Here is a 14058-nt window from a genome sequence, read left to right as displayed (position 1 = left end):
ATAATAAATAAAAAGTTAAATAGAAAAGATATGTACAGTATTTACAACATATAGGTAGCCATTCAAAAATATATAACATATTTTTATTTTTTTTTATTTTTATAATTTTAGAATATTGTCATTATCAGAAAGAAAATTCATTACCAATAATAATTTGGTTTTTAGTGTATTGTTAGTTATGAATTGTTTTTGCCAAGTTGGTAGATTAGTGATATTCGATGCACGAGTATGCCATGAAGCTGTATAGATGCATTCCGTAAGATATTGTTCTGGAGTGCCCAGAAGACCGCACGTGCAGTGATCATTATCTGAGATGTTTAGATATTTAAAATAACATGGAAGAGGACCATGCCCAGTTAGAAACCAGATTTCTTGTTTTGACGGCATCGTCCTAAAATAATCTACTTTATTAATAATTTTATATAATCTTCTTCCCTTATTTGAATTGTGACGCAACCATTCTATGTTATTTTCTCCAATTCATTAATTCTAATAAAAATGTCATTCACCTGGTTCTTCCATCAAATTCTTTAATTGTGTCGGTATATGCAATCAAGTTTTGAGCATGATTGCTCAGTACTGATTTATTGATTATTCTCTCTTTTAATCATTATTTTTATTCATATTATTATTTTGTTTTATTCACCTCGTGTGAAGAACGTATATTCAGCTAGTAGGCTATAAAATAACATTATTAAGGTACAGTTTTCTTATTTTTTCAGAGATCCCTCCTCCAACTTCAAACCCAAAAGTAACACAACATTATGAGGTTTATCTTCCTAGATTAAGAGGTAAATTTCTCTCTGTATTCCATAATGCTTTTAAGCAATTTAGATCATGAAAATAAAAATGCGATCCATCTGGATTTCTTTTTAAATATATATAAATTTTGTTTTGAAGAAGGGAGAAGAATTTATATAGAAATGTTTTGATATTATCTGTTTTTCTTTAACAAAATTTTCACATTCCTTAAATATTTTTGTCTAAATATTTTTAAGACTTGCCACCGTCTGAAGAAATAGATGATCTGCTGGTGTGCAAGCACAATAAAACTCTCCGAAAAGTTTAAATGCAAATTAAACTAAAAAGTGTTTCAATCTGATGCATTACCTCTGCTTACAACTTTTAAAATTACGTGTGGGGTTTTAGCTACATGATTTAATATATGTATAATGATATTGAAATCATGGATAAGCAAATGCAACGAAATATGAACCAAACATGCGCGATGCATTGAGAAATTTTTTTATTAAAACTATCAAAATGAGCTAAAATTTACTGGCTTTCTTATCTCTATGGGAACACTGAAAATCTCAGTAAATCTTATCGAAGCACTTTGGAAATGATTTTTATAAAATCAACAGTAAACCATTTATTCGGTTAAATTAAATTTTCATTTTTATAATTTTCACTAGACATAGGGGAATAAGAGCTATAATTTTTAAAACCAGAATTTCATGTAAACCAATACCATATAAATATTAAAAATTATCAAATGATTGGTTTAATTTCCGTATATTTTAGTTTTATTAGCTAAAATTATGTTGTTGTTTTTTTGTCAGAAATGTTAGCGTTATACAGTACAGTAATTTTCCCAATTTTTTTTCTGTGGGTAATTAAAAAAAATTATTGGATTAATTTTTGATTTTGTATGTTTTATGCCTTGCTGCTTGACCTGCCATTTTTTTCAAGACTACTGGGCAAAAAAATATCTTATTTATTTGATAAATATCACCTAAATGGCAGAATGATTGACATAAAAACGTCTTTGTATTAAAAAGTATACTTTTCTAGTTTTGTCTTAAAAATTAAAATAAGTACAATTAAAAAATTCTGCACGAGAATAAACTGAAAATCTCTTATCTGGGAACTCAGATAAATTTACAAAGGATAAAAATCGGAAATTTTTGCAAAAACTATTAAACATATTCATTGGAGAACCAGTAATTTTAAATAAACAAAATGATTCAAAAAATTTCCGGCTCTTAGATTTGAAGTATTTTCCGGCCATTAAACTGTTTGAGAAAATTTATTCAAGGTGACCCTGAACCAATAGGACACAATTGAGAAAGTGCAAATCGTTGAGACTCCTAACGTTTTGTAAGAGAATTGAACCCCGGTCGAAGTCCTGGCAGGCAAAGACACTACTCACAACACTAAATATGCAGGCTCATACCTACATAAAAAAGTAAAAGTACATTGAAATAATATTTTTTATTTCTTCTTGCATTTTTACAGAAATATTTTAAGGTTTCAATGATTTTTATCCAAGTTTCGTGTAGGATTTTTAATGTTTATCATTTGCTATAATACACCTTTTTAAAATCCTATAAAACAGATGCGAATGTGTTTATTTCCTAATTACGTAATATTGTTTTGCATTCATCCCCTTTAAATAAGCTTGAGACTTATCAAACTTAAGTAATTAAAAATTAAAAAAAGTTACTACAGGTATTTTATTACTTGTTGTTCATAAATATGATATTTAGATAGAGACACATGCAACTAAAATGTCTAAATTTTCATAGTCTTCTTATTAATGCAAAACATATTGTTAATATTGTTCAGCAAATTTGAATAGATTTATTTATCTAAAACAGTACTAAAATAATATTTAAAAAAGAGGGTTTCAAAATTCGTTTTTTTTTCTTCTCTTAAATAACATTAAAAAAGGAGAGTTCATCAAATTTAGATTAAAATATTATTATTTATTTTATAGAACATTTACATCTCAATGGGAGCTCGTCACAGAGAAAAAATGGGCCAGCTTCTAATACTTTAATGGACGAATCTCAGGAATTCAACTCAGGTGGGCAGTGAGGGACTTTAATTTTTGTTTGATTTATTTTTTTTATTCATTTTTATTTATTTAAAAATTAAAAGAAAATGTGTTATATACGCTGCAAAATAATTTACCATTATTAAAAAAATTTAAAACAAATAAAGTACTAGAAAATTAGAATAACTAAATTTTTGAAATAAAGTAAATTATAATTGTATATCAGAAATGAGTATTATAAATAACGATTTTGATAAATTTAACTATTGAAAAGGCTGCAGAATTTTCAATTTATTGATCGAGAGTGCATTAAAGCTTTGTGAAAAATTATGAAAAATATGAACTTAATATGAACTTAAAAATATCCTAGTTAATATATAGGAAAAACTGCAGATACAGTTCTAAAATTTCAAATAGCAGAGTTAGAAATAACAGAATTAGAATTGAATAACACTTTACATATATCTGATCTTTGCATGTCCTTAATCAGATTAAAAATTCATTACTTTATTCGTTTTCTAACAAAAAACTAGTAGGAATTTGTCTTTTTACTTTTTTTTGATTAGAAAGTTCATTAAAATTTACTTTGACGGCGAAATCCTGCTTAATTGATTTAAAACATAGTTATAGCATTTAAAATATGTTTATAATAATTTTACACAATCCATTGTTTGAGGTGATCGACAAAGTTTATCACTTTTAATTTGTTTCACCTATTTCACCTATTTTTACAAAACTATTATTTTATGTCTTCCTTCAATATTAAAATATTATTTAAGCAACTTTTTTCAAAAAAGAAATATTACTACTTTGAAAAGTGACTTCCTGACATAAAAGGCTAGATGTTATGTTACTTTGGAGCTCATAGTCTAAACAAACAGAAGAAAAACTAGAATTACTGTTTTTCTACTTTGCTTTACCTTAACCCATTGAAAATACAGACATTTATTGAGCGTTATTAGTGTTTATGTGGGAGGTAATATGGTAGATTTTTATTTAATTCGACATGTGATATAATGAAAGTGAGATTATTGAGCATAGTGTAAAAAAATAATTAAAAAAAATAAAAGCAATGCAAAATCGCTAGAAAAGAATAACAGCTAAGATCTTAAACGAATTCCGTAAAAAAAATTAAAACTTAGAAATCATCTGTAATTTTACATTATAGAAATTGTACAAAATATTATTCCAATAAGAAGTATACTTAATTGTACTCAAATGAGAAATATCCCTTATTTGGAAAGGGCTAGATATAATGTTATTCAAAGCTTACACTTTTGACAAAAACGGAATAAACAAGAATTACTGATTTCTAGATTTTTTTCATTATTTCTGCTGTGAATAAAGAAATTATACGCGTATTCTTAAGATTTATATTTTGAATATTAAATAGTTTTTTATTGCGGGGAGGAGTAAGAGGGTAGTATCATATTCAATTAAACATGTACCTCGAAGAATGTGAGATTATTAGACAGTTTGAATTGTATTAATATTATCGAAGTATTTGATGAATAAAGATAATTGATTAGCGATCAATTTATAAATTTATATTTAAGGAGAGTAAGTCTACTATTGCTGCACCCATTCTTTGGAAAAAAACTATTCAAAAACAACAATTACTATGATAAATTAGCAAAAATATATTACTTACCATGTTCCTTTAAAAATATTGCAAATTATTGAACAAAAATAATAGTAAAATTAATATTAATTTTACTAGAATTTTTATCGTGTATTCTTATTTTTAGTCTAGTAGCTTTGGATTTTTTTATAAAAAAAAATTTCTTATTGCTAACCGTCATCACTCTAGTAATAAACAAAGAAATCTTAATTTCTATAAAAACGGCAATAACAAAAAACTTTCAAACTAGAAAAAGTATTAGTGATTCCTTACAAAATAAGAAATTTGCTATTTATTAGGTACCTTTAAAAATGAACTTTAAATATAGGCAAATAGTTCATAAAAAATGAATTTGATTTGTGCTATTTTGTATTACCTTACAATATAAATAAAAATTATTCAGAAAATAAATGGATATTATAAACTTTAACATGCAAACAACACAATCTATGCTTCAAATATTTCATAAATTTAAATTTAGTTTATACAAAACACCATTGAGTTTTATTATAAATTTTACAAACACTATGAAAATAATATAAATCATATTTCCATTGCAATGATATGATAGTATTAAAAAGGCTGACAATTTTTTTTCAAGTGTTAAATATTTGCAAAAAAATTATGAGATCTACTAAAACATGCTACTTTTATTCGAAGAAGAAAATATTTTTCTAAATATTTATGCTATGCCTATTTTTTTTATAAAAAAAATATCTAAATATGGCAATGTTTAATAATTTTTTCTACTGTAAGAACTTATTTCCCTAGAATTAGTAAAGAAGTTTAAAATTCTTAAAGATGACTTCCGATTGAGTGATTTTTATTATTTTTTATATATTTTTTTAATATCCCTGAGGCTCCCAAACACCCGATGTTTCTTCTCATCTAGTTTTGTTCTGTTATTCCAAAAAGTCGATAAAAAATCATTTTGTTAATAAAATTTGTGATTATTATAATTCTATGAAAACACATTTTATCAATTTGTTAAAATATAGAAAGGAAAGGATGCTTTGATTTCAAAAATAATTTACTACACTTTACTACTGTACTACAGAATGATGGTCGAGTAAATGCAATTATATGAGCAGTAAATTTACTTGTTACACTGCAAAATATCCCAAAACAATTCTGAATATATGGGACAGCTACAGTGTATATAGTTTTCTAAAACGTTTCTTAATATTTCGGAAACCTCTAGTGGGACTAGGTTACCAATAATGTCAACCATCATCTATCAAAGTACCTCAAGATAGAATCGAGATAACATGTTTTATATAATAGTGATTTGGAATTTTATAGCTGTAATGATAGCTACGCTCCAGAATTTTCATACATTACTCTTATACATTACTATCTTAAATTACTCCCCCACCAGAAATTTATCTGTAATAGAATTCGATGAATGTATACCACTAGTTGATTCATTGATGCTTTGCAAGCGCCGAGAGAGCTGTATTAAGATCACCGGGGTTTGATTGCTGGTCGTGAGAGCTGTACTAAGATCGCTGTTGTGGGAGTGATCGCTTCTATGATGCAATTAGCAGTAGAGTGTGTACTTTCCCCTGTTTTGTGTACTCGAGACTGAGTAGCAACAGCGTAAGGAGGACAATGTTGCAGTCACAAATAGCAAGTCAACTGTTCACTGAGAGCCATTCATCGAACCAGATGCATTCAATTCAAGTGGGCGTTTCAGACGTGTTTCTCTACATTACTTCCCCACCCCGATAGAATCAAGTCCTAGAACTGTCGGTTGGTCGGGGTGCCTGAGACCGAAGTGGCCCTTTATCCCTTCACCATGAATTGAAGGATCGTTGTGGTGGTTCCTTACGGTCCTTGTAACTTGAAACTAAAAGTAGACATATAATTATAAGCACATTGCTCTAGTATAAATAATGATGTATATCATTAAATAATGATGGATTTTTTGCATATAGTTACATGCAAATGAATAATAGAGAAAAAGAATAATAAAAGTATTCTTCCTGTAAGAAGTTTGTCAAACTCATTATACATCTCTCAAGTACAATACACTTTCTCATATCACATTCCAAGCAATAACATACTCTTCACTAATCGCATTTATCATAAAGCATAGTCAATTTTCATGAAATCTAGTACAATACAAATCAAGTTGATTTGTGTCAACGCATTTTATATACAATTACACATCTACATCAGTGTTATTCTATACGAATATTATCCATTTTTAAATATAATTTTATATATAAATAAGTTCCATATGAAAATATTGCCATAATATAAAATTCACTATTATTCAGTGTTGCATCACTTGTAAAACAGTGTGCAACTGGCCTCAGGGAGGTATTTTCAAATAGGTTTTCGTACTCGAAAATTGAGTTAAAGCTTGCAGCTTTACAATCTAAAGCTTTTTTAAAACAGTTCCTATTTAGTTTATAGAATCGAGTTGACTTGTCTAATGTACTAGTGAATTGGAATTTAATAGCTGTAGTGGTAGCTACTCTACACTCTGAAACTGAGTCGGTGTCATTGCGATTCAGTTTCTTACTTTTGAAAATAAAAAATAAAAAGTATTTCTCAATTGATAGGAAACATAATATTAAATAAAGTTCTTTGAGATTTTCAGAAACAGTTTTGTTGAGTCAAAATTATTTTTTCTAAAATTTTCTACAATGAATCAACCTTATGTCCTAATAAGTATTATATCAACCTGTAATCTTACATCATATAACAGCTTGCATTGGAAACAGTTTTTATCTCTCTTCAGCCTTAATATTATTAGGTATTTCAACATAAATACTACGATTTATATCTGGCTACACCTAATCTCCCTCTTATTTATGTATTTATTTTTTGTTAATTTTGATATCAATTCAAGCCCTAATAAACGAAAGAAAAATCGCAAGACATATAATTTTTTTCTTCAGCACTGGATAAGTAAGACAATTTTAAGCAGAATAAGCATTCATGTAAGAAACACACTTAAATTCTGAAGGTCATAGAAAGTCAAATGATATTATTGAAGTGAATATTTTTAAATATACAATTCACAAGGGTTTTTAGAGTTTATTTTGTTATTAAATTATGAGAATATAACGCTTGAAAGTGAGGTCGTATTATAGATTATTCCTTCACAGGGGCGCAAATCGTACGAAATTAAACAAACGATACGAATATAAACAATATGTATTGGTATGCAGCAATTTTGTATGTTGAAGTTCCATCATTACCTAGACATTAAAGCTGGCGAATTGCAGCATATCCGCGTGAAGCGAAAGCGGCAGCAAAACATTGACAAATTAGTAGCTAGTTTTTCTCATACCTATCAGAAGTTTTATTCTTCCCTTTCGGATGTTAAAAGGCGTATTTCCTTTATTTTGTAGACTGAGATCTGGTGCGCAAAACATTAATTCGTAGGTCTTCAGCAAGCACAAGAATGAACCAGCAATGCGCAATTAGGGTTGAATATAAACAGAAAACTTTCCCAATGAGTAGTTAAATTCTCTTATATTTTGGTCTTATTAAGCAGAATTGTGTTTTTATTATTTTTTTATTTCTCTTAACCAGAAATGTTATTATTTTACAGATAATTTTAAAATTTTTTTTTCTCTTCAAAGATGGCAGGGTACCAATTAGTTTTGAAAGTAAAGATGAATGATGCGTTATATTGATCACAGTGTGCAATCATACGAACCATTATACAATTATCAGGTCTTAAACACTATGTTCCCCATATCTGCATCGGGTTATTTCAGAAATTCTTTATTTTATACGTATTTTTTACGTAACTGATATAATTATAATCACTTCTAAATTTCTTGTTATATATTTTACAGAGACAAAAAACTACGATCATCAGTCTCGGAAACAAGTGTCTTATTTCATACTTATCTTCTATACAACAAATAGATTTCTAATCAATACTAAATTTTCTGTGATGTTAACTTTACAGACAAAAATTTATGATAATCAGTCTCGAAAACAGGAGCATTATTTAATACGTATCTTTTACATAACTAATAGAATTGTAATCAGTACTAATTTTTCTAAAATTTTTACTTTACAGACAAAAATTTGCGATCATCAGTCTCGGAAACAGGTGCTTCAGAAGATTCTATACCAAGTAAGCCATTACACAGACCTCCAGAAAATGGTGAGCTGCTTTAAATAAAGCATTGTTTAAAATGTTAGTTTAATAATTAAAATTAAATTAAATTTCTCTAAATTTAACATCCACCATGATGATTTTCCATTTAAAAGTAAGAACTGGATTGAAAAAATTTAAAATTTTTAAAATATTTATTTAAAAATAATATATAATTTCTTTAAAATAAACATATATATAATTATAAAACATATATTATAATTTCTTTAAATGCTTTTAAACTAAGATTTAAAATTATATTTTTTGACTAAATTATTTAATAATTTTAATGTTTTGATATGTTTCCATTCATGTGTTGTATAAATGCTACTTATACTTTATGCAGTTTGTTTATTAAAAATTGCATCATGGCTTACGGCAGGGTAAGCCATTCATCTTGAAAACTGAAAAATAAATTATGGTAAATGACTGTAGCTTTTCTCATTTGAAATCCATAGCAAGGCATTAGAGGTGGTTCTGTTTTTAAATTTGTAATAAAATTAAATGACAAAAATAAAATCCGGAATAACTTCAGTGGATTAAAAAAATAACTTATTTAATGAAAAGCAATAAAATCAAAGCAGGCTAAATTTATATTATTATACAGTACTAATCATTTTGAAAATGTTCTTCATTTGTGGAATCGTTTTTGAATTTTTTTTATATATTTTATATATAAGAATTTTTATATATTTAAATTTCTTATATATCTTATATTTTAGCAGTGCAGAAGCTGATTAGTTGCAATGGCAATTTCACAAGCTATTTATTGTGAAGTTTACAGAAAATATATAAAATTCTCTATAAAAATGGACTTTTTGTAATTATAATTCTAAAAAACTCGCATCGTTTCCTTGCATATAAGATGAATTTATCAATATATCCTTTGTTAAGAAAAACTTACGAACGAGTAATAAATATTTATTCTAACTCTCATGCTTAGTACGTCATATAATGTTTCTGGTGATACAAAGAGAGTTTAGCTTTGCATCTTACACATTTTAAATAATGTTTAATTTTTAATCACAATTTAAAAAGCATATTTCAGACATTAAGATTATTATATTTTTTCACTGCTATTTGTTTGATTAGTTAGGTTTCATCTCTTAATAAAATCTGAAAGTCACACTATTAGTGAGTTTGCATAAAATGAAAACAAAGACAAAACAAGAAAGATATCGTATTTATTCTTATAAATAGGGCAGAGATGTTTCTCTTTAAATCATTCCCCATATTTTGATTCAGGAAAAGGAGCCATTCATTTGTATTACCAAGTAATAAAGTGTAAAGTGCATTTTATCTTAAAAAAATTTAAGTAACCTATCATATAATCACCATTTATAATGTTGTTGTCGTAGACCATTAAGGTAATAGGTGTGCGATTGCTTTTATTTTCCAGTGGCGCCATCTCTGACTAGGAATTCGACTTAGTCAGAGATGGTCAGGATTATATGATATATGATATACCATGTATATGATATACCATGTATATGATATACCACACCTGTTCATAGGGAGGACTCATTCATACATCCATTAATTCCTCCACAGATCCAATTCAGTCACCCGAGAGGTATAATTTGTTATGGGAACGTGGATGACTTTGAGACCCGACAGATTTAACGTGCACTAGTCACTATTTACTACACTTCGGCCGACTGGATTTAAACTCCAGTTCTTACGAACGTGAGTCCAGCACCCAGACAACCAATCTATCCCAGCTCACTACGTAATATAATCACCACCTATAATATAAATTAAAATCTGGTAAAACATAAAGTCAAAAAGTAATGCGCATATTGGGATCGAAAAATAATATATAGGAGAGGAAAAAAACAAAGGCTAACAAAATTAGTCGAATCACTACACTGTAAAGAAATTTCAATGAATCTAAATACTATAAATGGTGGCAAATACTTTACATCAAAGTGGTTTAGGGAAAAAATGCATAATTTTTATAGATCTAAGTGTTTCACTCCATCAAGAATGTTTTTTTATACTACTTGGCTTAAAGTAAACGGCACCTTTTTGTTATTTCGCAACACTAAAATTTATAATTACTGTAAGATTTGATACACATCTGTCAGTAAAGTTATTTTCGAGATGCGATGCGTTATAAAACAAGAATCGTAAAAAAAATTGGATGAATATACATAATATTTCTTAAAACAAAATTATTTCTTAAAATAAAATTATTTCTTAAAAAAAATTTGTTTCTTAAAATAATCTATATAAATATAAATTCAAACAAGGCTAAACAAAACCGAAGTGGATAAAAAAAAAGATATTTTAAAATTGTATAATACAGTTGACAGACACACACCTGACGATAAATACCATTTTATAACTACTTACTGTCTCTCTCTCTCTCTGACTCTTTGAAATGTTCATCATCGTGCGAGGTAAAATCAAACTTTCATCTTCTTCTAATCAAAAAAGATCGATCGTCTGACAATTGAACAATTTGGCGCCAAGACGGGCGAAAAAATTCATGGATAAAGTGAGTTAGGTGCATAAGCTTCATTTATTGGGGTTTATGTTTTAATTAAGCTCGATAAAATGTAAAGAAACATGAGATTCAATATTAACTAGAAATAGCACATAATTTTTCAACAAAAAATTCGTATAAGTCGTCACAGTTTTTACAATTTAACTCGAGCATCAAATATTGTTTGATTGCTATATGAAACTGAATAAGGTATCTATACATATATTTCTCTTACACGGCACCAAAAAAAAGCCTCATAACAACTCCCCGAATGGCAACGCTAGAAAATCAACCAATGATTGCTGCTAAAAATGTCACATGGCAAATCTGGATGAGGTCGCTCAACATGTAGCACTTTAAAAAACGGAAACAATAACCAGAGTCAGCATTATCAGGTTGTTCAATTCAGATTCATTCCCTAAACACATGATAATATTTAATTTTAACTCAATTAGGAATTAATTAATTAATTAAAGTGAGAATGCTTTAAAAGGCCGCTGTTGAATCGATATTTTTCTACTGGGAGCTACCTAAATATCGAAAAAACGTGTTTGTATTGAATGCATTGAATTTTTTTATATTTCGCGTTTATTTATGTATTGAATTTTCACGCTTTAAAATGCAGAATATTAGTGAAGCTGCTAGGGCTTTTAAACGTAATGCGAGAAAACGTGTTCGAAGAGCCCAAGAAAGTGTTGAGAAATGTTATGGAAAACGTAGATTGCAGAGATCTAGTGCAATAATAACTGTTCAAGATGTAACAGTAGATGTCGAAGAGTATAATATTAGCTCAATGACGGAACAATGTAGTTATTGTAATGCTTACTTCTGGGCCAAAGAAAGAAATTCTTCTGACAAATCAATAATACTGATCACCAAAAAATATTTCATTTGGTGATAAAACAAATTTTTGTGTTCCTGAAAATGAAAGACTTTTTGAGGGTTATTATCTCACAAGGAAAAGTTGGGGTTTAAAGTTTATATTTTTAAACAATAATTTTTTTTCTAAAACTTTCAGAATTTCTAGCATTAACTAATTTATTATACACATTTAGTTGAATTTAGGTGAGTAACTGCAATATTTGATAATTTATTTTGCTAATATGCTTCTCATTTAGGTAACGTTTTGATTTTTTCACCATGTGCAATCTAAATAGCTAATATACTTTTTTAAAAGCCAATAAGAACATTGATAGAATTCTTCGACATAAGTACAATACTATGTCTTTGATGATAAAATACTATGTCTTTGATGATAATATATTATGTCTTTGTGCTAGAACATTGTGTTCATTGGCGAGCGAGCGCAGCGAGCCATGGTTCACGGCGTGAACCACATAGGATTGCGTAGCAATTCTCGGTGGTTGGCGAGCGTTAGTGAGCAGGGGGCGGAGCCTCCTAGTTCCTAATAATTGCTGTCAAAATCCTCTGTGTTTCATCCAGCAATAAACGGGTTTTGTCTATTCTTTAGATAAGAAGCATTAACTTATTTTATTTGATGACGTTTTGTTTAGATTTACTTAAATATTACTTGCAATTTCAAATAAACATAGTTTTTTTGCATTATTTTTGAAATAAAGAATCTAAAAGTAAGAATAACTGATTGATTTGAAAGTATTCCCTGTATTTTACTTAAAATTAATTTTTTTTCCTATTTATTTTCATTTTACACAAATATTTCATGTTTTCTGAAATTATTACTTTTTTTTATTTCAGGAGCTACCAGTACTACTATGACCAGTTTGTCCATTTTGGCATGTAGTTGGATTTTTATAAATTTAATATTATTACGATAGTTGCGTAAGCAGGGATATTTTTCAACGACTTTATGGTCATTCCATGATACAAACTAAGCATTTGCCATTATGGGACTCCATTTGAAGTCTCAACAAGAAACTCTGGAGGAATAAAATTGAATACCCATTTGAATTTTTGAACTGAAATGATATACTGAATGGTTACACTTTAATTCATCGTTTTCAATTGTATAATTTACGAACTGTCTATTATCAGTATTGACTATATTCTGGTTTGTATACAGTCAATTCGCTTCATCTCGAAGTGAAATTACGATAGCTCCATTTTTTGACAATTTTTTTACCCTTTTATCTTTAATTTCATGCTCAAAGTTCTTGAATAATTTGATTTTTTATCTTTAATTGATTTTTTTAAAAACTATTCTCCTTTTCAATAGCTAAATGAGATAAACTAAAAAAACTGCAACCAACTTATTTTACCCCTACTAGTGAAATCTACGCAAGTTGTTAAAACATGCTGAGTTAGCGTAAAAAGAATGGATTCCTCTTCGCTTGCAGTTTTGTATTCTCTTCAATTCATTATTTCAAAGATGAATCCCTTGTTTAAAGCTGAAATAATTGAAAACGAAAGATGGATCTCTCCGTTATAGGTGGAAAAAAAAACAGAAAATAACTGCAACCAACTTTTTTTGCCACTACTAATGAAATCTGTGCTCAATCTACGCAAGTAGTCAAAACAAGTTGGCTTAGTGTGAGAAGGTTGGATAACATCTCTGCAAGCAGTTTCGCAGTTTAACCTCATTTTCTTAACGATAACTCAGTTTTAACGCCTAATTAATTCATTAAAAAATCTACTAGCGGAGTTGGCGAACATACTTTAGTCTATTGAGCAAATTCTAGAAATCGTCCCAAGTAAGGAAAGCAAGTGAGACAGAGTGAGATGATCAGATATCATCTGCGAGAAATAACTTAAACTTCCGTAGGTCTATGCTATCTGTATTGTTAGTATAATTATAACACTGCTTCATTTAGGAATTTTGAAATAGAACTATTCAATATAGATCTGAACCAGTGATTCTCAACCACTGTGCCGTGGCCCTTTTGTGTGCCGCCAAACTTTTAAAATGTACCACCAAATATTAGAAATGACACAATAAAAGTTATAATGCTTTTTTTATTATGAGTAAAGCTAAANTCAAATATACAGCATTGCCGCTTGAATATTGACAGTTTTACAAAACAGTGTCTAATGCAGCATGCCCTTTTTTAATCCGTGTGTCGATTCTC

The 14058-nt window shown here is 28.4% G+C and overlaps 1 protein-coding gene across 2 annotated transcripts in view; it reads left to right on the top strand.

Annotated features, from left to right (window-relative positions):
* Window positions 1-13855, top strand: part of LOC107449399 (lachesin-like) — a 207836-nt gene extending 193981 nt beyond the window's left edge. Inside the window, exons 7-10 of one of the 2 annotated variants that reach the window (XM_016064909.3) lie at window positions 723-791; window positions 2720-2809; window positions 8449-8535; window positions 12731-13855. In XM_016064909.3, the coding sequence (XP_015920395.1) occupies window positions 723-791; window positions 2720-2809; window positions 8449-8535; window positions 12731-12810 (326 nt within the window). In that variant the 3' untranslated portion in view covers window positions 12811-13855. The remainder of the gene's footprint in view (window positions 1-722; window positions 792-2719; window positions 2810-8448; window positions 8536-12730) is intronic. The other variant, XM_016064910.3, reaches the window with a different exon arrangement.
* Window positions 13856-14058: the final 203 nt, after the last annotated feature.

This window comes from Parasteatoda tepidariorum, chromosome 7, assembly GCF_043381705.1.
Source record: "Parasteatoda tepidariorum isolate YZ-2023 chromosome 7, CAS_Ptep_4.0, whole genome shotgun sequence".
Classification (NCBI taxonomy): domain Eukaryota; kingdom Metazoa; phylum Arthropoda; class Arachnida; order Araneae; family Theridiidae; genus Parasteatoda; species Parasteatoda tepidariorum.
Note: the sequence above shows the minus strand (reverse complement) of the source record. Positions and strands in the feature narration are given on the sequence as shown.